Here is a 22,951-nt window from a genome sequence, read left to right on the forward strand (position 1 = left end):
ATGAACCACTTGGCCACGTGCTCAACGTTTCATTTAAAAATACTATTTAAGTCTCTGGAAGATGTAAAGTGTAGAGATAATACAGCAGGAGTGTCATCTCCTTTGGTTGCATGAGGAATTACTGTAAGATGGGATGTGATTGGTGAGGACAAAAATGCAGACGTTTGTGAAAACAATATATCCCTCAATGTTAAGAAGGGTAAGGGAAGAGATATCTGGTGGTGGAATCATGGAGCTAGTGAGGATTTCAATAGTTTTTAATATTTACTCCATTTAGAGAGAAAGTGAGAACAAATGTGTGGGAAATCAGAGGATTGAGGTCAAAAACTCCATACACTATGATTCAGGAAAGATGGCAGTGTCTTGTCTGGAACGATGCTATCCAGGCAACAATGACGAAATGGGAGAACTGGGAGAACAGAACACTACCAGGAAGTAGAGAGGGAATAAGTAGGGAAGGCAGCTGTGTGCGTTTGTAAGATTGTAATAGATTCTGTGGCTAGCCTGCGAAAGGTATCCAGAAAAGTCACAAATGGCTCATGAGCAGGCATGGGGAGGATGCACCTAGAGTAATAGTAGCAACTCCCTAGGAGTATCAGAACAAATTCTGTATTTTGCAAAAATTCAGCCAGAACTCATGCGAGCTCCATAGCTACAACTTTGATTTTTAGCTACTTTGACTTGGAGAAGTTGCTCAATATAAAGATGAGTTCAGCCAAATGAGTGCATGGGACTGAGCTGTGTGTCTGTGCAAAAAAAGAGTGAACTGTTAAGACCTTTCTGATTGTGGATAAAAGTCTGAGGAAATGCATATCACAGCAAAATAAGCCAAATCAGAGCAGGTAATTGGAAGTTGTCTACGCGCTGGAGGGTGCCAGTAGTGTCATGGATGTGAGTGAAGGGACTGGATAAAGAAAAAAAAGATAAAAGGGGAAAATATATTTTCAGTAAGAGCAGGCTGAAACCATGGATCTGCCCGGACAATTCTACTTATAGACCATGGGCAGAGGGTAGAAGAGAAGGCAATACTTGGCAGAATCTGTGGAAGGAAGATCTTCTGAGGAAAGATTGTCAACATTTCCCAGGTCTTAGACACTGAGTTCAATGTTGGGATCATGATTCAGAGGAATGCATGGTTTATGCATGTAAAAATTAAAAAATCTCAACACAGTTTTCATAAGTCTGGATAGAAAGAAAAATCATGTAACCAAGAGCTGGTGTTTAGCATGTATGAAACAGAAGTCAGTTCAGACCATAACAGCACCACTCTTGTAGGCAGGTTTAGTGACATTATCTGGTCTGGTTTTAATAAGCAGGGCGCTACAAGTTCAGAATGAACTGGGTTACAGTGCATGAAGCAACAGGAAAAAATACAATGGTCAATATCAGCAGTTAGCAATAATTAGAAACTGAGGGCAAGAAGCTAGAGAGAATCCAAATGAATAGGGAATTCTGGAGAAGGGAGCCAGTGCCCAAGACTCTTGGCTAATGTAGGTCTAGATACAGACAGCTTTAGGTTCAAGATCAAAGTGATTTTCTTTTAAATTATTACAGAAGCCTACAGAATCAGAATCAGGTTTATTATTACTGGCACGTGTTGTGAAATTTGTTAACTTAGGGGTTAGATTTGTTAGATGTTAGATTCTTCTAACTAAATTTTTTTATTTAGTCAGGAGATCCTCACTCCAAGACAAAGGAATATTTGCTCAATTAATTGAATAATGTCTGGATGGGAAGAAAAATCATGGAGATTTTCAACGAAGAGAATTCATCATGGACAATGACAAAAACATCAACTTTGTTCTGGAAATTTAATTCCTGACTAATTTTGGAAAAGGTTGGATCACAAACAGTAACATATGCAATGGCATTCATTGTTTTAAAAAAATAGCAAAATTTAATTCACCTTATTATATTAGCAAAGTAAATTCTGGGAACAGAATACTAATATCAAACATTAGAAGTCCACTTATACAAACTTTAAAAGAACTTCAAAAACTACAGCCAAAAACAGCAAAAGTAAAACATTTTGGATAAATTATAGTTAAATAAGGATGAAGTCCCAATGTCCATCTGCATGGGTGGATGATGTGAGATATGCAGCAATTCCCCCTTTCCTTACAAGCCTAGTCAAGCGTGAATGAGTAGAGAATGAGTATATTTAAACATCAGAACCAGAGGAATATTCAAATCAAACTTCAAACATTTGAATCAAAAACAATGCTGAAATAAATTTGGTTAACTAGCCTCCGAGAAAAGAAAGTTACTATTTAATATATGGCCGTTATGACAATGTCAAATGCTTCCTCTATAATTTTAAATCAAAACTTATCCAATGAATAATTCCTGAAGGATAAAGTCATCCACTTCACTAAAAGCTCCCTAAAACCTGGTGATCCATGAGGTAGTCTAAATTAAGTATTTACAATGGCTCAAATAATCCAGGCAGATTTAGCATCTCCCCCCACCCCCCATTCACAACAAGCTTCTTTTCTGCGTTTCCCCAAACATCAAATACTTGAAGCAAATCGGCACTAAACCCAGTATAGAAATTAACTAATGACTAAATTAGCAAATTCACCATTTTTGAGTATATGCCCACCAAATTGCCCAAACATTTGTTTTTTGTCCTTAATTAACTCATTAATGAACTATGGCTGTAAAGAAGAAATTTACACATGAATTTCCGTTTAAAAGCACATCAAAACAGATTTTAAAACCAGTTTTAATTTTAAGAGATGGTTTCTACAATTCTGATTAATGCACCCTATGTATTGGTCTAACAGAAAGTAGGACAAAGTTTCTCATTTATGGGAACAACTTTAATTGTGAAATAAATTAGAAGCAAAAGCTTCAATTTATTATGCAATCTATATGACTTGACAACAAAGAGCTTGAAAAACATGTGCATTCATGCCTCAATGTGAAATAGTTTTAGCTATAATTATGAGGAAATTGGACACAGTGAACAACCATACTAGGCAGCTTAAGCACAATGCTCTATGGCAAATCCAGTCTTCAAAGATATAACCATGTAACAATTACAGCACGGAAACAGGCCATCTTGGCCCTTCTAGTCCGTGCCGAACGCTTACTCTCACCTAGTCCCATCTACCTGCACTCAGCCCATAACTCTCCATTCCTTTTCTGTCTGTATACCTATCCAATTTTTTTTAAATGATAAAATCGAATCTGCCTCTACCACTTCTACTGGAAGCTCACTCCATATGCTTTTTAAAAAAAATAAATTCAGCTTGCCAGTATTCAGTCAAAACCGGTTCAATTTTTTGTCTCCAGAATACATTATTCATTCATTTGATTGGGCCAAGCAATCTTGTCAATTCTATCTAAATTGGAGTTACCAAAAGCAAAATCCAGAAATTGAATCTTCAAAATAACAGCAAAGCAACTGGTGCTCATTGTTATGTGCACATAAATGGTGGTCTAGCAACTTCAAAAGACATCTGCTGCTAAATACAATAATCCAAATTCGCCGATCCTTGTTAATGCTCCCTGCAAATTGCATTTAGTCATCTGCCTCAGTGCTGCCAATGTTACAATGCTGTTATACTTAGCACGGCTTATCCCAAGAAAACTTGCAAAACATTATGGACCATTACCTCTATTTTTCCTTGCAACATAGGAGCAGTCATTCAGGCTATGCTCTATGCTGGCTCACAGTGCAGTCACACTCCCCCACTAATTTTACCTGCAACCTTTTATGTTTCACATTCCACACTCATCTATAAAGTCGGGAGATTTATAAATAATCAATTAAGATACCAAGCCAAGACTTCAGATCGATGCAAACTATTTTAATTCCCCTTTCTACTGCACCTCTGTCTTGTCCTCAACTGCCAAGGTGTAGCCAAAGACAACCAGAGGAACAGCCCCTTGTATTCCATCTAGGTAGTCTACGACCAAATACCATGAACACAGGATTCTCATTTCAGATAACCTGCTCCAATTTGCCACTTTTCTCTCTCCTCCTGCACACCTCACCCCCCCCCCATCACCCTGCATCTTTCTTCTATCCACTTCTATTATCCTCCCCTGAGACCAGTCTTTCTACTGGGTCCTCTGCCCCCACTTCTCCAATCTGCCCATCAACCTCCTTTAGTTGGTTCCAGGATTCACCTTCCTTTCTGATCAAATTCCATCACCTGCAGCCCTTTGCTCACCACCCACCTATCATTACACACTCTAATGCTACTACCACGCTTCTCTCCTCCAACTGTTTATCACTCCTCACGTGGATCCACCAATCACTTGCAGGCCCTTGCTCCACATTCTCAACATCTAATATTAGTCATCTCTCATCTACTCTTGCAGTCCAAATGAGACTTGAGCTGAAATATCCACTGTCCACTTCTGTTCACAGATGCTGCCTGACCTAATGAGATTCTCCAATAATTTGTTTATTCTGCTCCAGATTCCATCAACTACAATCCCATACCTCAATTTTATTTGGCTCAAACTAAATTTATTTCCCAGATTTCATTTCGCTCAATAATGAAATGCTTCTCTTTACCAAATCACCAGGTTGCACTAAGCTCCAGTGCCGTCAGAACTGCAGTACTTCAAATCATCAATTACAGTGGATGCATTAGTGCTAATGCAATTTGTAACAAGTATTGTTCATGCCACCAGACACCACAGATTGAACATAATGTTAAAAGACACAAATTAAAGCCAAGAACATTCCAAGTATAAGAGGAGTCAGAATCAAATAAATATTTGCAATGTTTCATGTAGTTTCAATTAATTCCATTTGCCGCACCAAAATGAAAACATCCATTTTTGAGGTAGTCACAATCTTCAAAAACAGCAAAGCTGAATAAAATTCTAGGTATCAAGTACTGCTGCTGTTGCTCAGCCATCAGTACCAGCTACTTTGCCCTATTATCATTTAAGATTGATCAACAAATTTCAAATAATTGCATGGTATTTCTTTTGGATCTTCACTATAAATTAAGGTAAGCACATACTTAGCAAGGCATAATCTTGATGCACAGTTATGAAGTGTTGGTATGAGTGTTGTAAATAGCCCACATTATAAATGTTCAACTGATATAAGCATTGTGGATTGTTTCACTGGCTTCCTTAAAATGATCAACACTTTGCCGAGATAGACAATGCTTATAATTGACATTTCTCAACATACTGAGTAATTATACAACATGGTAGGGCAGAAACAATGGGAAGAAGTGAAAGCAGAAAGGAAGCAAGAATGAAATGAGCAAAAAACATCTGTGTTGGATGCTGCCTTAAGCATTTCTTATATTTATATAATTCTTTTGGCTATAGCTAGTAAAGACTCAATTGCGCAAATAATACAGGAAATATTTTGCCTACCCTACATACGTTGATTCAAGTATTTCCATTTCAAGAACAGATGTCAACTGAAAAATAATTTTAAAGTAATTTAAAGAAGTGCCCTTTATAGCTAGAAGTCATCAATAATAGCCAGCACAGCAAATCCCTTAGATCAGAAAGTTATTTCCATGCCAAGTTAACTAACACAGTAAAACTTCAATTATGATTAGCTCCTATAACCTTAACTCCTAAGGCAAAAATCAGCCCAGGGTTGCACTCATTAGTAGCAGTAACTTAGTGAAAAATGTGCACACACTAGACAAGAAGTTCTGCATAGCATATTTCTTAGCATAAGCAGCCCCCCTGACAGCGATTAGGCAAGCTCACAAGATAAATGGTTGTTAGTAATGAGTTGAAGTCTATCGGCACTGAATTAAGAATTGTTCATTCCACTGCAATGGCTAAAATTTAAGTAAGGAAACAGGCTGAAGAAAACAATAACAATTTATAATTCATATGCTTCAGTTTAAGCAATTTTCAATGAGGAAAAATAACACAGCCATATCTTTCAGCTCTAAACCTCAAAAAAAAGCAGGGGTTGAAAATTTTGACTAAGTTGAGCTTCTTCTACAATGGCGATACAAATCAACCTCAAAATAAACATACTTTATGGATCATGTATATCGGAACAAGAGTTATATTTGTTTCAATCTACTCAAGAGGATGATCAAAGCTATTTGCATTATGAATTTGAATTGAATCATTTAAACTGGATTCGTAAGACCAGTTTGAAAACAAAACTCCCTGTAATCTTAATAGATCAATGCCAAACCACCCATGGCTGCCACCTTCACTGGTACAAGACAAGTCCTTCAGCATTCATACATCCTTAAAAACTGAGAATCAGGAAGGCGTTGCATCATTTACCACTGAAGAAAGTTTGCCAGATGAAATTTGGAGAATAAACACATCAGATTTCAACTGCAATTCTTTAAAAAAAATCAGATACATTGTTCCCTCTATTGCACCATGTTAGAAAACCACAGGTGTATTTGCCCCCACCGCACCCCTAAACTGATTGATTAAACAATTTTCACTCCTTTCATCCAATAATATGGGTATAGCTTCTGAAGGAGAACACTTCTGAAACACCATATTGTGTCCTGAAAAAGGACTTCTATGGTTCCTCCAAAAGGAACCATACAACTCCTTCACACGGTACAGGCCACATGACATGATCATCTCAGCCAAATACAAAAACATGCAAATTAGTTCACCAAGCTAATGGAATGTTTATTTAATGTGCTGTAGCCATCAAAAAATAAATTAATATTACCATGCGGGGCATTTTGCAAATAATTCACTTTGTCTTAAATGCAGCAACTTTGTTATCCAAAGGATTACATCTAATTTATGGTTCATGTTTATGGTGTTCCATTAGTTGCGTTCTATGCAGCAAATTAGCATCCAAAGACTTAACTTAAGTAGGGAGATATATAAAAAGGGCAGCTATGAAATTTTCTCTGTCGCTTTATTCAGAAGTGGACAAGCATTTATAGATTACAGTCAACAACTGCAAATAGTATGAAATAAAAATACAGAAAATGCTGTAAACAATCAGCAGTATTGTGGAAAGAGAAAAAGACAATGAAGGGTCTTTGACTAGAACCTCCCCCCTCCCCCACCCAACCCCCGATTCTCCTCTCTATAACTGGATAAATTCAGCTGCAAAAAAATTGAAGATTGTTTGTCACAAGTAATTATACTTAATCTACATTTAATATAATCCTAAGAGCTCATAACTACAGTCACTTAGAATGAAGTGGCCATCAATATGGGAGAACATTCCTCCATTCAAATATGCATCAGAAGTTCATCTACCCACTTTGGTTACAACATCGGATAAATTTAAAACTATCAATTTGAGTTTGAAAATTTCAACCGAACTAACCTCATCAGTTTTTTTGTGTTAAGTTTCAAATTTCTTTCAGGCTGTGTGAAAATATTTCCTGAAATTGACCCCGCATGGAGTTTAATTTATTTAAATCTCTTCCATGTCTTCACAAAAAATTGTAATTAATTGAATTAACAAATTTACAAAAAGAAACATATTTCCTTATTCTAAACATTTAATCAAGAAAAACTTAGAAGACACCGAGCCTAGAGTGGCTGCAGCTCTTTATATTAAACTTCAAGCAATGCTTTCGAACTACAGCAGGCCTCTACTATTACACCAATATTCAATCTGAAGAGGGTTGGGGTTCAGTTAGGCATCCAATATACAAAGCGTGAAAATCTGAGATAGCTGCGGTAATATTATGGAGCTCCAATTTAACGAGCATTCATTTTAAATGAAGGCCGAAGCTTCCTGCACTGGGACAACTAGGCCTGGATCCCCTCTTACCTTCTTCTTCTCCATGTTGCGCACTTTCTTGTCGATGACATTGAGAACCTGCCTGAGTGCCTCATTCTGCGGGTGCGCCGCCTGCCCCTGCCCGGCCTGGAGACTCACCGCAGCAGCGGCGGCGGCGACGGCGACGGCAGCCTCGGCTCCAGCGGCGGAAGAGGATCGGGATTCAATTGCTTTTGTGGCGGTGGCTGCTGGCATTTTCCCCTCTTTCTCTTGGAAGCTAAATTATATTTTCTAAGGCGGCTACAAAACAGGCGCTGGGGGGAAAAAGTTTCTACTTTCGTTGAAACGTTAAAAAAAAATGCGGAGAAGCAGCTGGAGCTCTCCCCGCGCGACAGCACACCGAGACCGAAGAGCGGGGACGCGCACTGGGCGCGCACTTGCAGCCATCGGCCAGGACCTCGCAAGGCCCGCCTGTCCACACCGCGCCGTGTCCTACAAAGTAGCTCCCATTCGACCGGGGCCGCCAACTGAGAATGCATTCCATTCTCATATTTTTTTTAAAATAATGCACACGAAATTTGAGTACTTAATTTTTTAAACCGGCTTGTGTTTACTGAGGAAATGCAACAAAATATCTTAGGCATTCTTTCGGCAACTAAATACAAACTAAATACAAAAGGAAGGAGTAACTAATGAACAAGCGACTGGAGCTGCAGGCCGCGCGGCCAGAAGTGAAACCCAGTGAAATTAACGAGTACTTTCTCATACTCATGAGTGTCGTACTCTTATGAGAGATTTGTAATTTTTTTTATTCTATCCACGTGAGATTCGTTGTATAATTTACTGATAGACACCAAAGAAAGCATGACGTTCCACGCAAGACAAATTAAACATTTTGAAAGCAATTCCATCAATTAGAAATACCTCGTATATTCACTTCTGAAGCTACAAATTCCTTACTCGGTTCCATAAAGTATTTCCAGCCCTGTGCCTACAGCTCTTCAATCAGGCTTCACCAAAGGAAATACCAATCAATAGCACGCCATGATAAAACATGACCACGTTTTAAGGCCCACGTTAAACCAGCTTTGCTACTATTTTTTTAAAAACCCTGTTAAATAATTAATCTTAAGAGTTAACTTCACTTCCTTCCACGGATGTCATCTAACCTGATTTCCAGCATTTTCTGTCCTTATTTCCAATTTACAGGATCTGCAGACTACTCCCCCCCCCCCGCCAAGTCATGGCAAAGTGAAGTTAATTTGTTCAACCTATAAACGATGTCTTGTAATAATATCATTTTCCACAATTTTCATCATCTCCAAAAGGATCATACAACTAAACACATCTTTACCTCCCCACTCACTCTCACTTACCCCAGGACTGCCCCCTCCGTGATTCCCTTATCCATTCATACCATCCCACTAATCTCCCTCATGGCACTTATCCCTGCAAGCGGCCAATGTGCTACACCTGCCCATTCACTTCCTCTCACTTCCATTCAGAGCCCGAGTCCATCCAGGTGAGGCAACATTTCACCTGTGAATTTGCTGGGGTCATCTACTGTATTCAGGGCTCCCGATGCAGCCTCCTCTACATTGGATGACCTGTCATAAATTGGGGACCGCTTTGCTGTGCACCTTCACTCCATCCACCAAAAGTGGAACTTACAGGTGACTCAGCATTTTAATGCCTATTCTGACATTTCGGTCCATGGCCTCTTTTTGAGAGCACCCTCAGGGTGGAGGAGCAACACCTTATATCCCGTCTGGGTAGCCTCCAACCTAATGGCACGAATATCAAGTTCTCTTTTCAGTAAAAAAAATTCCCTCTCCCTCCCCTCTTCTTCTATTCCCCTCTCTAGCCTTTTACCTCTTCCCACCCGCTTATCAACTCCCCCAGTGCCTCTCCTCCTTCCCTTCCTCCCACAGTCCATGCTCCTCTCCTATAAAATTCTTTCATCTCCAGCCCTTTACCTTTCCCACCCACCTGGTTTCACCTATCACCTTCTAGCTATCCTTCTTCCCCTCCCTCCATCTTTTTAATCTGGCATCTTCCCTCTTCCTTTCCAGAACTGAAGGGTCTCAGCCTGAAATGTCGATTGTTCATTTCCATGGAGGCTGCCTGACCTAGTAAGTTCCTCCAGCATTTTGTGTATGTTGCTGTAATGTATTCTTATCAAAGACAAGCATCTAATCGCGACGTGACGGGGCAGGGTCTCAAAAGACGACAAACTGAAGCAAAATAGAAATGCTGATACAGAAATCAGGTCAGAAGGCACCCTTACCAATTGTACAGTGACTGTTTCAAGTCAGTGACCTTCTTCCATGAGACACATGCATACCTGGATAATAAATTTACTTTGAACTTATTTACTTTCTCTTGACTTCAATTCAACAGCCAAATGTGGGAATTATTATTGACCCCACAACTCAGCTTTTCTCATGCCTCAAAGACAACCTGATAATGCCCATCCAGCAGGAGCTTCAGCTTAACAGGGACTTCCCCAACCATCTCCTACTATTAAATCATTGTCCCTGATATGCACTAAGCATTCCCCTATCTGGAGGCACAGTGGACATGACCCTCACTGTGTGACAGGTGTTTTAATAGCATATACCACACATTTTACCTGGCTTTTTTTCAAACTTACAGAGGCTTTCAACTGTCGATCATAAGTTGCACTCCTCAAATTTGCCTGCCTGCAGAAATTGGTCTTCATCTTATGCTTGCTTCACAAAGCCATGATTCTACGCAATAAGCACAAAATAAAATCAACCTCACTGAAGAGCAAGGTCAAATAATTGCCCCACTTCTCTCAATCTTTCTGATGTTTCATCTTCTTACTGGGGTGGAAATAATCTACAAAATTACAGAAAAACTGTTCAGCAGGGGTTCCCAACCTGGGCTTCATGGACCCCTTGCTTAACTGTAATGGCCTATGGCATAAAAAAGGTTGGGAACTCCTTCTCCAGCACCTAACCCACTCCAAAACAAGTTGCACTAATCTGAGTAGTTGAGCTGCAATCCCAGCAAGGGTAACTATCAATGAGTAAATTAAATATCACCATCAATACACCTTAATCAAAACTGGCACTGAACTCATCATCCACGGGGTGACAGTGACCCTTGCCCTCCTGGAACTTGGACCATCTACAACAGGGATTTCAAAAAGAAATATGACCAACACCTTCTCTGCAAAGTTCTCCAAATCCATTGCCAGAATAAACAATGCCAGTATTCTCTCCCAACATTCCCCACTTTAAGGGAGCAATTTATAATCAGTCAGTTCTTTTGAGCAAGCCACATTATTTCTATGGTCAACACCAGACTTCTGAAACCAATACACTTTTCTGAGATTTGTCACAGGAATAGATTACCAGGCAGACAGAGGTATCCAAGGATGTTCTCAAAATCCCCTTGAATAAAAATCCAAAATCTCTATCAGATCTATGGAATTTATGGCCTATGATTATTCAAAGTGTAGAAGCAACATTCAGAATAGCAATGATAATCTCAAGGTCTACACAGAGCACTACTTAATAAATACCTGTAGCAAAATAAGTCACCTCAGGGCCCACAAAACTGGAATGGAATGAGTCATCCTTGATCCTGAGTAATGTTAAAGATGACGACAGAGGAGATTAGTGTATGGGGATTGATGATATGCAGAGGTTACAATCTGACAGTCTAGGGCAATATTGACCACCTAGTTATTACCCTTCCACTTTCATCCCTTTAGAGTTTCTTAAAGTTTAGTGACTTTTATCAGTAATCATGCCATCAAACCTACACAGAAACCCCACAATCAAGTTTACTTGATTCCAGAACAAATATTCCCAGGTATGATTTTAGTTAAGAGTAAAATATGCACCAGATTAGAATTTATTTACTATTCTTCAAATCCAGAGACCTTTCAAAACAACATGGCCAATATAAAGAGGAACTAATTAAACATCTCATCTCTATGTCCCAGACCCTCAATACCGATGTAGCAGCTGAGAACAAAAATATAAGATTAGGTCATGTGGCCCTTTGAGCTTGCTCCATCATCGGATAAGATCATGGCTGATCAGGTCTTGACCTCAATTTGTACTTCCTGCCTATTTCTTAATAACTTTTGTTGTCCCCATGGAAAAGTTTAAAGACCACCCTAACCTTGAATATTTCAATAATTCAGGCTTCACAACTCTCTGGATACTGAATTGCAAAGATTCATGACCCTGGGAAGTAACTGCTCCTCTTGACCTTAAAAGTATAACCACTTATTCTAGTTCTGGATTTCCTAGCAAGAGAAAAAAAAAAATCTGAGAATCTAAATTTTCAAGCCCAATTAGAATCATATACATTTCAACGAGATTCTGATGGACCTTAAAAGGATAGATTCTAAGAATCTCATTCTAAACTCCAGTGAGTTAAGGCACAATCTGCTCCCCCCCCCGCCCCCATAAACCTTCATCCTAGAAGTCAACCTAGAGGACCTTAAAGAAAAAAAATAACAGAGCATAACATATTGAATGTATTTGTATTATGAAAGTCAAATAACGTTTGAAAAAGTTATTAGGGTTCTTGGAGGATGTAACAAATGAGGTTGATAAAGGGGGAACCATTAAATGTAGTTTGTGAGGTCTGGAGAATAGAAGATTAATTCAGCAAGGAATGTCAAGAAAATGTAATCGAGTAACATATTGGTTAAGGAAAGCACTGCGAGTCAAGAATGGACACTTAAAAAGCAAAAAAAAGTTACAACACTGCGTCAGAATGCAAGCAACATCTGCAAAACATGCTGTTAGTACCAGTAAAAGTTAGTTTGATGTAACTGAAATTGAATTTCTATATTGGAATAGGATCTTTTCAGTATATTTAGTAGTTACAAGAAAAAGCCAAATTATATCATAAGAAAACAGTTTACAAAGATCCAAGCTTAGAAACTCAAGATGTAGAAACCTAAACACAGTATCCAGCAGAGAACTATTCAGAATATTGATGTGAACAGAACATACACATGAAGAAATTTAATCCTCATGTAGGCTAGAAAGATTAAAATTGCAGCAAGAATGTTGGACAAGTTCTCCGAATGCATTCAAGATATTTTCTTGTTCCAGTCTGTCAAGGAATCAACTAACAGTCAGGCTATTTGAGATCAGTACTGTACAATGTAACAAGTTATTAGCAAATTTACAATAATGTTACTAATTAGTAGCTTTTTCCACACTGGCAAAATGATCATATTTCAAAAAGAGTAAAATTCCAGTAGTTCAACACCCCTGGGATTTCAGCAGTGCCAGAGCAGCAACTTCCTGGGTTATTAGTTGTGACTCCTATTAATACCCAAATGTACTTGTATTTCAATATTTTTACAATTATACAGTGGTGTAATAGATATACTAGTAACCACAGCAAGTTCAAGGGAGTGGGAATTATACAAGCACTCTGATTTTCTCTCCAACCATACACTTCATTTGCACTCTAGAATCTATTGGACATTCAGAATAATGAGCAAGCCAGATGCCCAACCACATCACTTAGAGAAGTAACAGTAATATTTGCATTGCGTCTTGAAGAGGTTGGAACTCTAAAGATTGCTAAAAAGAAAAGGATGAATAGCATAAGGAGGATCTACAATCAGTAAAAGTCCCAGATTTCTCTTGCCGTTACTCTGGAATCAGATGATGTATCCATGAAGTTCCACCCAAGTCTATATCGCACAAAATATACTGTGATGGGAGAGAACTGAATGCATTACTGTGAATTGATTTACCCTACAGCCAACAAGTGAGCCACTTTTGGGTTAGCACACTATCACAGGTGGGATACTGCATGGGTTAATGCATGGATCTAAGCTAATTACAATCAATTATTTAGGTAAGTGATGTATCCAAATCTGCTGACAAGATAAAAGCTTGGTGAAGTTTCACCAAGATAGCAAGTGGCCACGAAGAGATGTGGACAGTTTAAAAGGGTGATTATCCACTGAGGTTGAAAATAAAACAGAAAAGTGAAACATTATGTTCTGTTTTTAACAACAGAGGACTTAATATTGTAAAAGCTACAATCAAGAACCTGACATTACAAACTTCCACAAAACTTCAAACATGCAAGTTTCTGAAATAGAGTTTCCCCCTTCTTTGTCCAAACCCTAATTATACTGATCATACAGTAAGACCAATAGCATCCCAATGTATCATTTTCAGTCTGAACATTGTTCCCCCTTGTGCCTTGTATATTTAAAAACTTACAATCAAGTTACTGTAATAACCTTAAATCACCCCACCAAGTTTCCAATTCCAAATCCTCACAGCCAAAAGGCACAATTTAGCCTCTCACAAAGCAATGTTGACTACTTCCTTGAAAGGAAAGTCAAGGCCAGCCATAACCTATCAAATAAGTGGCAGGGGTGGAAATAAAACAGATTTCAAATCAGCGCAAATCTACCAATGATTTTGTCGTTCATTTATGTGAGTTCGTGGAGTAGAAACAAAGAACATAGAAAACCTACAGCACAATACAGGCCCTTCAGCCCACAAAGCTGTGCCGAACATATCCTTACCTTAGAAATTACCTAGGGCTACCCATAGCCTTCTATTTTTCTAAGCTCCACGTATTTATCCAGGAGTCTCATAAAAGACCCTATCGTATCCGCCTCCACCACTGTCGCCGGCAGCCCATTCCACGCACTCACCACTCTCTGCGTAAAAAACTTACCCCTGACATCTCCTCTGTACCTACTTCCAAGCACCTTAAAACTGTGCCTCTCATGCTAGCCAGTTCAACCCTGGGAAAAAGTCTCTGACTATCCACACGATCAATGCCTCTCATCATCTTGTACACCTCTATCAGGTTACCTCTCATCCTCCGTCGCTCCAAGGAAAAAAGGCCGAGTTCACTCAACCTATCCAGGCAACATCCTTGTAAATCTCCTCTGCACCCTTTCTATAGTTTCTACATCTTTCCTGTAATGAGGCGACCAGAACTGAGCACAGTACTCCAAGTGGGGTCTGACCAGCGTCCTATGTAGCTGCAACATTTATCTTGGCTCCTAAACTCAATCCCACGATTGATGAAGGCCAATGCACCATATGCTTTCTTAACCACAGAGTCCACCTGTGCAGCAGCTTTGAGTGTCCTATGGACTCGGACCCCAAGATCTCTCTGATCCTCCACACTGCCAAGAGTCTTACCATTAATACAAAGTCATACTTTATTGATCCCGGGGGATATTCTGTCATCATATTTGACCTACCAAAATGAACCACCTCACACTTATCTGGGTTGAACTCCATCTGCCACTTCTCAGCCCAATTTTGCATCCTATCAGTGTCCCACTGTAACCTCTGACAGCCCTCCACACTATCCACAACACACCCAACCTTTGCGTCATCAGCAAATTTACTAACCCATTCCTCCACTTCTTCATCCAGGTCATTTATAAAAATCACGAAGATTAGGGGTCCCAGAACAGATCCCTGAGACACACCACTGGTAACCAACCTCCATACAGAATATGACCCATCTACAATCACTCTTTGCCTTCTGTGGGCAAGCCAGTTCTGGATCCACAAAGCAATGACCCCTTGGATCCCATGCCTCCTTACTTTCTCAATATGCCTTGCATGGGGTACCTTATCAAATGCCTTGCTGAAATCCATACACACTATATCTATGGCATTTAGTCACATCCTCAAAAAATTCATTCAGGCTCGTAAGGCAGGAACTGCCTTTCATAAAGCCATGCCGACTATTCCTAATCATATTATGCCTCTCCAAATGTCCATAAATCCTGCCCCTCAGGATCTTCTCCATCAACTTACCACCCACTGAAATAAGACTCACTGGTTTATAATTTCCTGCACTATCTCTACTCCTTTTCTTGAATAAGGGAACAATATCCACAACCCTCCAATCCTCCAGAACCTCTCCCATCCCCATTGATGATGCAAAGATCATCACCAGAGGCTCAGCAATCTCTTCCGTCACCTCTCACAGTGGCCTGGTGTACATTTCATCCGGTCCCAGTGACTTATCTAACTTGATGCTTTCCAAAAGCTCCAGCACATCCTCTTTCTTAATATGTACATGCTCAAGTCTTTAAGTCTTTAAGTTGTTCCATCTTATTGCCCAAAGTATTTTTCTGAAATAACTTAACCAATTTTGTCAGACACTAACAAGAATTGGAGAAAAAATGTGAAGATAAATAAATAATTACCTCTTACCTACAAGTCAAAGGATACACAGTACAAAGGATTCTGGTTAATTGGGACAGACCATTGCCAAACAGTTCCTAACTAGATTGTACACTGTGCTTAGAGCAAAGTTTTTAAACAGCATAAGTTGCGTGTGTTGTATTCAAAAAGCAGCGATTTTTGTTATTGATAGTGGCCAGAAATAAGCAGCAAGACATTTCAGAACTGTCTTGCTCACTGCAGTTTCAAGCACAAGGCTTGGAGATTCCAGAAACCGTTGGGAGTGAAAATGAAACAATTTCACTACTTCAACAAGTTCGGGACTACAAAGAATTTAAAGGTATCAAAATTATCTTGAATGTTACAGTGCAAATGACGATTTGGAGGATGCAATCATCAAAAGCATTGTATGAAGGCAGTCCATCATCTTCAGTAGGTGTCTGTGATGATTTTGTTCATTTACAGTTTTAACACCCTCGGAAAGGTTTCACTGCTAATGTAATGGTCTTCCTGTAGAATATTGTTTGGGTTATGGTTAGAGATAACGGATGCTTAGGAATGTGAGCTGTTCAATGACGGAAGCGTGTTTTCGTGCTGTGTAACCTGGGTCTTTTGTTCGAATGGAGATACAGAAAGAAGATGCCAGAAAGAAGAGGTCGTAGACACCTGAAAGGAGTGGGGCCAGGAGTCAACGAAGCCTGGAGAACTCAATGGAGGATCGGTGAAAGGGAAACCATGAGCTCCAACTTGTGTATATTAGACTGTTCCATTAAAATGGGCCCTTTTCTTTTTGTTTTTTCTTTACTAACCCTTTAGTCAAATTAAGAATTATAAGCAAAGAATTATAAATCATTTAATTGCATATGGTGTACTGTGTTATTTTGTGGTACTGATTTATAACAGGGTAACAAATCACGCAGCATCCACAGGGGGATTTTGTACCTCAATTTCACACATTTGGTGAAACCAAAGATTGTCTTCCCTAGACTTATGCAACCAATAGAACCTGAGGGTTACACAGTAAATAAAAAAAACACAGCGTACACTTGAATGAATTCCTCTGTTGATAAATACTAAGAAATAATTCAGTTTTATAGTACCGTAATACTATTGATAACATTCTCATTTGTTCTGTATTTTATTTAAATATATAATTTATTACTCAAATAGTAACTTGTCTTTTTTTATACCTTTTTAAAGTATTTCCATGAAACTTGGGCTATTTGGGGCAACTGCTAATTGGGCCAAAATGTACTGATCCCGATGGTTCCAATTAAACGGAATCTACTGCATTTTCAAATCTTAAAATTGCCCATGATTGACAGGCTATTTGTGAGGTGTAGTAGGCAGAAAATCTCACATTAATTAGTCTCAAAAGAGTGGCTATTAACAATCACATTAGTGGTTTGGGACTAGTAAGAATAAGAATTTATTTTTTTTTTAAGTTTTTTGATTTGTCGAAATAATGACAAAATGAAAGCATCTTTGTTACTTTTTATATAACACAGAAAAAATTGTGCTGTTAGATATCTGGCATAAGTAAATAAAAATCATTTAATATTCTAAGTTTAATTTAAGATATTTTAACGAGTCTAGACCATAAGATATAGGAGCAGAAGTCAGCCATTCGGCCCATCGAGCCTGCTCCACCATTCAATCATGGGCCCATCCAATTCTTCCAGTCATCCCCACTCCCCTACTTTCTCTCCATATCCTTGGATGTCCTGGCTAATCAAGATCCTATCTATCTCTTCCTTAAATGCATCCAATGACTTGGCCTCCACAGCCACTCATGGCAACAAACTCCACAGATTTACCACCCTCTGACTAAAGTAATTTCTCCGCATCTTTATTCTAAATGGACGATCTTCAATCCTGAAGTTGTGCTCTCAAATAACTTTGGCATATGTAAGCTGTTCAAGCCTTTTATCATTCAGAATTTTTCAATGAGATCCCCCTTCATTCCCCTGAACTCCAGGGAATTATCCCAAGAGCTGCCAGACGTTCCTCATATGGTTACCCTTTCATTCCTTGAATCATTCTCATCAATCTTCTCTGTACCCTCTCCAACGTCAGTATATCCTTTCTAAAATAAGGAGCCCAAAACTGCACTTAATACTTCAAGTGTAGTCTCACGAGTGTCTTATAGGGCCTCAGCATTACATCCCTGCTCTTATATTCTATACTTCTAGAAATGAATGCTAATATTGCATTCGCCTTCTTCACCACTAACTCAACCTGGAGGCTAACCTTTAGGGTATCCTGCACAAGGCTCTGGTCAGGTCACTCGTCTGAGTGCTACTGGTACCATGTAACCCAGTACTACCTGTCGCGTGGTCGGGTGGCTAGACACCCTGCAAGACGAAAAACAAGATCTGTCAAAGGGCGGAAAGGGCATCCCTTGCATCGAAGCTTGGTCTGACCATTCACTGCAACAGAACTTCCCCCAGCCGTCTTGGACCCCACCATGCCGCTGGATCCAGGAGGGGATGTTGAGAGGGTGGGACTGGACCTGTGCAAATCCCCTACTCACCTAAAGTCCACTCACACACATGCTGTTCCTTTCTGAAGAGTGGGGTACCACTCCACCAACTAACTGAAAGGAACCATCATCATCCTATGCAATGGATAGCGAGAGAAATCGATCCTGCACAAGGCACCCAAGCCCCTTTGCATCTCTGCATTTTGAATTCTCTCCCCATCTAAATAATACTCTGCCCATTTATTTCTTCCATCAAAGTACATAACCATACACTTTCCAACATTGTATTTCATTTGCCACTTCTTTGCCCATTACCCTAAACTATCCAAGTCTCTCTGCAGGCTGTTTCCTCAACACTACCCGCTCCTCCACCTAGCTTTGTATCATCAGAAAATTTAGCCATAAAACCATTAATCCCATAGTCCAAATTACTGACAAACTTTTCAAAGCAGCAATGAAATTGTGTATGATGGCATATCAAATATCAAAGTAATTGCATTATTGATAGAAATATCTTTATAGAAGTCCCTTAGATTTATTCCAGAGGAAAGCGCATGCTTCAGATCACAGGAAATGTGGAACCTATTATTAACTAGTGAAATTGTAACTTTAAATATAAGCACAGATTTGTAATGACAAACAAACCTGTGGGTAGGAATAGGGAATAAGGCAAATGAATATGCGAAGCATGCAGGAACACTTGGCAACTTGGTCTATTAGGATTTTTTCTGGGCCGAAGGTGATCTGTATAAGAGGAAGTGAGACAAATCTGAATGGGAATATGTGGTGGTGGAGGGAAAGGAACAAATATATATCCTTATGGAAAGATTTGCTATTGCTACTCTGGAACCAACCTGGTGGGGTGGGGAAGGGATGGGGTTGGAACCCAATGTAATGTAATCAGATGACAAAGTTTAAGCAAATAAAGTTACATCAACCAAGTCCAGTAGGTAGGCCAGGTGGAAGCAAAACTGGGAGTGTAGAAGGGTCTGATTAGCTAATTGTATTTACTTTTATTCAAGAAGGCTCATAAGTGCTCAACAGATGAATTCTAACCATGGAACAGCATACAAGATTTCAGTTCCAACCTGAACAGCAGGGAGACTAATATCTAGCGGGAAGATTTGCTCATGCTGCACAGGGGGGTTCAACTATAGTTCCAGGGGAATGGGAACAAAGTGCCAGAACAGATAGAGGAGAGGTTGTGGAGACAGCTGTTGCTAAGACCTCAGACAAAGTCAGGAATCTAAAGATTGAACATGGTGCAACTAATGTCCTGAGCTGCATATATTTCAATGCAAGAAGTACCGTAGGAAAGGAAGATGAGCTCAGTGCATGGATCAGCATCTGGAATGATATTGTAGCCACTAGTGAGACTTGGTTGCAGGAGGGACAGGACGAGTAGCTCAATATTCCAGGCTTCTGTTGGTTTAGACAGAACAAAGCCGGAGGGATTAAAGGATGAGGGGTGGTCATACTAGTCAAGGAAAATGTCATAGCAGTGCTCAGCCAGAACTCGACTACTGAGGTGTTATGGTGGAACTGGGAAATCAGAAAAGTGTAACCACGTTAATGGGGCTATATTACAGACCACCCACCGGTCCGAGTGATTCAGAAGAACAAATTTGTAGAGAGATTGCATAGTGTTGCGAGAAACACAAGGATGTTATGGTAGTTGATTTTAACTTTCCACATATTGACTGGGAATCCCATACTGTAAATGGACCAGATGGGATACAGTTTGTTAAATGTATTCAGGAAAGTTTTCTTAATCAGTACACAGAAGTCCCAACAAGAGAGTGTGTGATATTTGATCTGCTATTTGGGAATGAGACAGGACAAGTAACAGAAGTTTGTGTCGGGAAACATCCTGTGATCATAATGCCATTAGTTTCAAGATAGTTATGGAAAAGGATAGATCTTGTCCTCGGGTTGAGATTCTAAATTGGAGAAAGGCCAATTTTAATAATATCAGAAAAGATCGAGCAAGTGTGGATTGGGACAGTATGATTTCTGACAAAGGTATACTTGATAGTACTCTTAGTGGTAAAACAGAGGATTGGGTAGCTTTTAAAAACCTACAGATTGCAAGTAAAAGAATCATTAGGAGGGAAAAGATGAAATATGAAAGTTAGCAACAATATCAAAGTGGATAGTATAAAGCTTTTTCAAGTATGTAAAAAAAAATAAGATGAGGGTGGATATGTGACCGCTAGAAAATGAGTACAGAGAAATAATAAGGGACAAGAAGCTGGCAGATGAGTATTTTGCATCAGTCTTCACTGTGAAAGACATGAGCAGTGAGCCAGATGATGAAGAGTGCGAGGGAAAACAAGAGAGTGAAGTTACTATAATAAGGTAGAAGGTGCTCAAAAAGTTGAAAGACCTAAAGGTACATAAGTCACCCTGACCAGATGAACTGCACCTTCGGGTTCTGAAAGAGGTAACAGTAGAGATTGTGGAGGCATTAGTAATAACCTTCCTAAAATCATTAGACTCTGGCATGGTGCCAGAGGACTGGTAATTGCAACTGTCACTCCAGAAAGGAGGAAGGCAGAAGACAAGAAATCATAGACCAGTTAGCTTGACCTCAGTGGTTGGGAAGATGTTGTAGTCAATTGTTAAGGATGAGGTTATGGAGTACTTGGCAAGAAGGTAGGACAAAGTCAGCATGGTTTTTTTAAAGAGAAAATCTTGCATGACAAACCTGATGGAATTCTTTGAGCAGAATACAAGTAGGATAGATAAAGGGGATGGGATACAGTGGATATAGGAGGCAGCAAGTGGGAACAAAAGGATCCTTTTCTGGTTGGCTGCCAGTGACTAGTGGCGTTCCGTAGGGGTTGGTGTTGGGACCGCTTCTTTTTATGCTGTATATTAATGATTTAGTTGATGGAATAGATGGCTTTGTTGCCAAGTTTGCAAATTATATGAAGATTGGTGGAGGGGCAGGTAATGTTGAGGAAACGGGTAGACTGCAGAAGGTCTTAGACAGATTAGGAGAATGGGCAAGAAAATGGTAAATGAAATACAATGTTGGAAAATGCATGGTAATACAGTTTGGTAGAAGAAACAAATGTGGAGAAAACCCAAAAATCTGAGATGCAAAGGGGCTTGGGAATCCTTGTGTAGAACACTCTAAAGGCTAACTTGCAGGTAGTCAGTGGTGAGGAAGGCAAAAGCAATGTTAGCAATTCATTTTAAGAGGTCTAAAATGCAAGAGCGAGGATGTGATGCTGAGGTTTTATAAGGCACTGGTGAGGCCTCACCTGAGTATTGTGAACCGTTCTGGCCTCCTCATCTAAGAAAAGATGTGCTGACATTAGAGAGGATTCAGAGGAGTTTCACAAGGATGATTCCAGGAACAAAAGGGTTATCATACAAGGAACGTTGGATAGCTCTGGGTCTGTACTCGCTGGAATTTAGAGGAATGGGGGGGGGGGGGGAGGAAGAGAAATCTCATTGAAACCTTTGGAATGTTGAAAGGCCTAGACAGAGTAGACGTGGCAAGGATGTTTCCCATGGTGGGGGAGGTCAAGGACTAGAGGGCACAGCCTCAGGATAGAGAGGTGTCCACTTAAAACAGATGTGGAAAAATTTCTTTAGCCAGAGGTGGTGAATTTGTGGAATTTACTGCCATGGGCAGCTGTGGAGGCCAGGTTGTTGGGTGTATTTAAGGCAGGGTGTGATAGGTTCTTGATTGGACACGGCATCAAAGGCTACTGGGATAAGGCTGAGGAGAGGGAGAAAAGGGATCAGCCATGGTTGAATGGCAGAGCGGACTCAGATAGGCTGAATGACCTGATTCTGCCATGTCTTGTGGTCTTGATAAGTGGGAGTAAAATCTTGAGTGTACAAAGCTTATATGTGCCTGTCAGAATAAAAAGGTAAAGATAACAGAATTAGGGAACTTCGGTTTTCAAGAGATGTTGAGGGCCTGGTTAGTAAAAAAAAAGGTGCATTGCAGGTAAAAGCACATAGGAGCAAATGAGGTGCTTATAGAGTATGAGAAATGCTTGAGAACACTTAAGAAATCAGGAGGGCTAAAAGGCATGAGATTGCCTTGGCAGACAAGGTGAAGGAGAATCTTAAGGTATTCTGGATACGTTAAGAGCAAAAGCAGGGCTAAAACTGATCCTCTGGAACATCAAAATGGCCATCCATGTATGGAGCTAAAAGAGATGGGGGAGTTCTTAAATTCATTTTTGGATCTGTATTTACTCAGGAGACAGACACAGAATCGGCAGAAGTAAGGCAAAGCGGCATCAACTTTATGGCCTCTATACAGAATGACAAAGGATGTGTTTGCTGTCTTGAGGCAAACTAGGGTGGTTAAATCATCCTTAGTGACAGGAGCGGTACCAGAGGATTGGAGGATAGCCAATGTTCTTCCACTATTTAAAAGGTCTAAATATAAAACAGGAAATTATGGTGAGTCAATTGTGAGAAAGTTATTGGAAGGTTTTGTGAGGGGCTGGATATGTAAATATTTGGACAGACATGGACTGATTAAGGATAGTCAGCATGGCTTCATGCATGGTAGGTCATATCTAACCAATTTTATAGAGGTTTTTCAAGAAGGTTACCAGGAAAATAAATGAAGGAAAGGCAGTGGAT

The 22,951-nt window shown here is 39.8% G+C and overlaps 1 protein-coding gene across 2 annotated transcripts in view; it reads right to left on the reverse strand.

Annotated features, from left to right (window-relative positions):
* caprin1b (cell cycle associated protein 1b) overlaps positions 1–8,083 on the reverse strand; it is a 72,774-nt gene extending 64,691 nt beyond the window's left edge. Inside the window, exon 1 of one of the 2 annotated variants that reach the window (XM_063061807.1) lies at positions 7,721–8,083. In XM_063061807.1, coding sequence (XP_062917877.1) covers positions 7,721–7,924 — 204 coding nt within the window. In that variant the 5' untranslated portion in view covers positions 7,925–8,083. The remainder of the gene's footprint in view (positions 1–7,720) is intronic. The other variant, XM_063061806.1, reaches the window with a different exon arrangement.
* Between the last annotated feature and the right edge of the window lie 14,868 nt (positions 8,084–22,951).

Source organism: Mobula hypostoma, chromosome 11 (assembly GCF_963921235.1).
Source record: "Mobula hypostoma chromosome 11, sMobHyp1.1, whole genome shotgun sequence".
In the NCBI taxonomy this organism is placed as follows: domain Eukaryota; kingdom Metazoa; phylum Chordata; class Chondrichthyes; order Myliobatiformes; family Myliobatidae; genus Mobula; species Mobula hypostoma.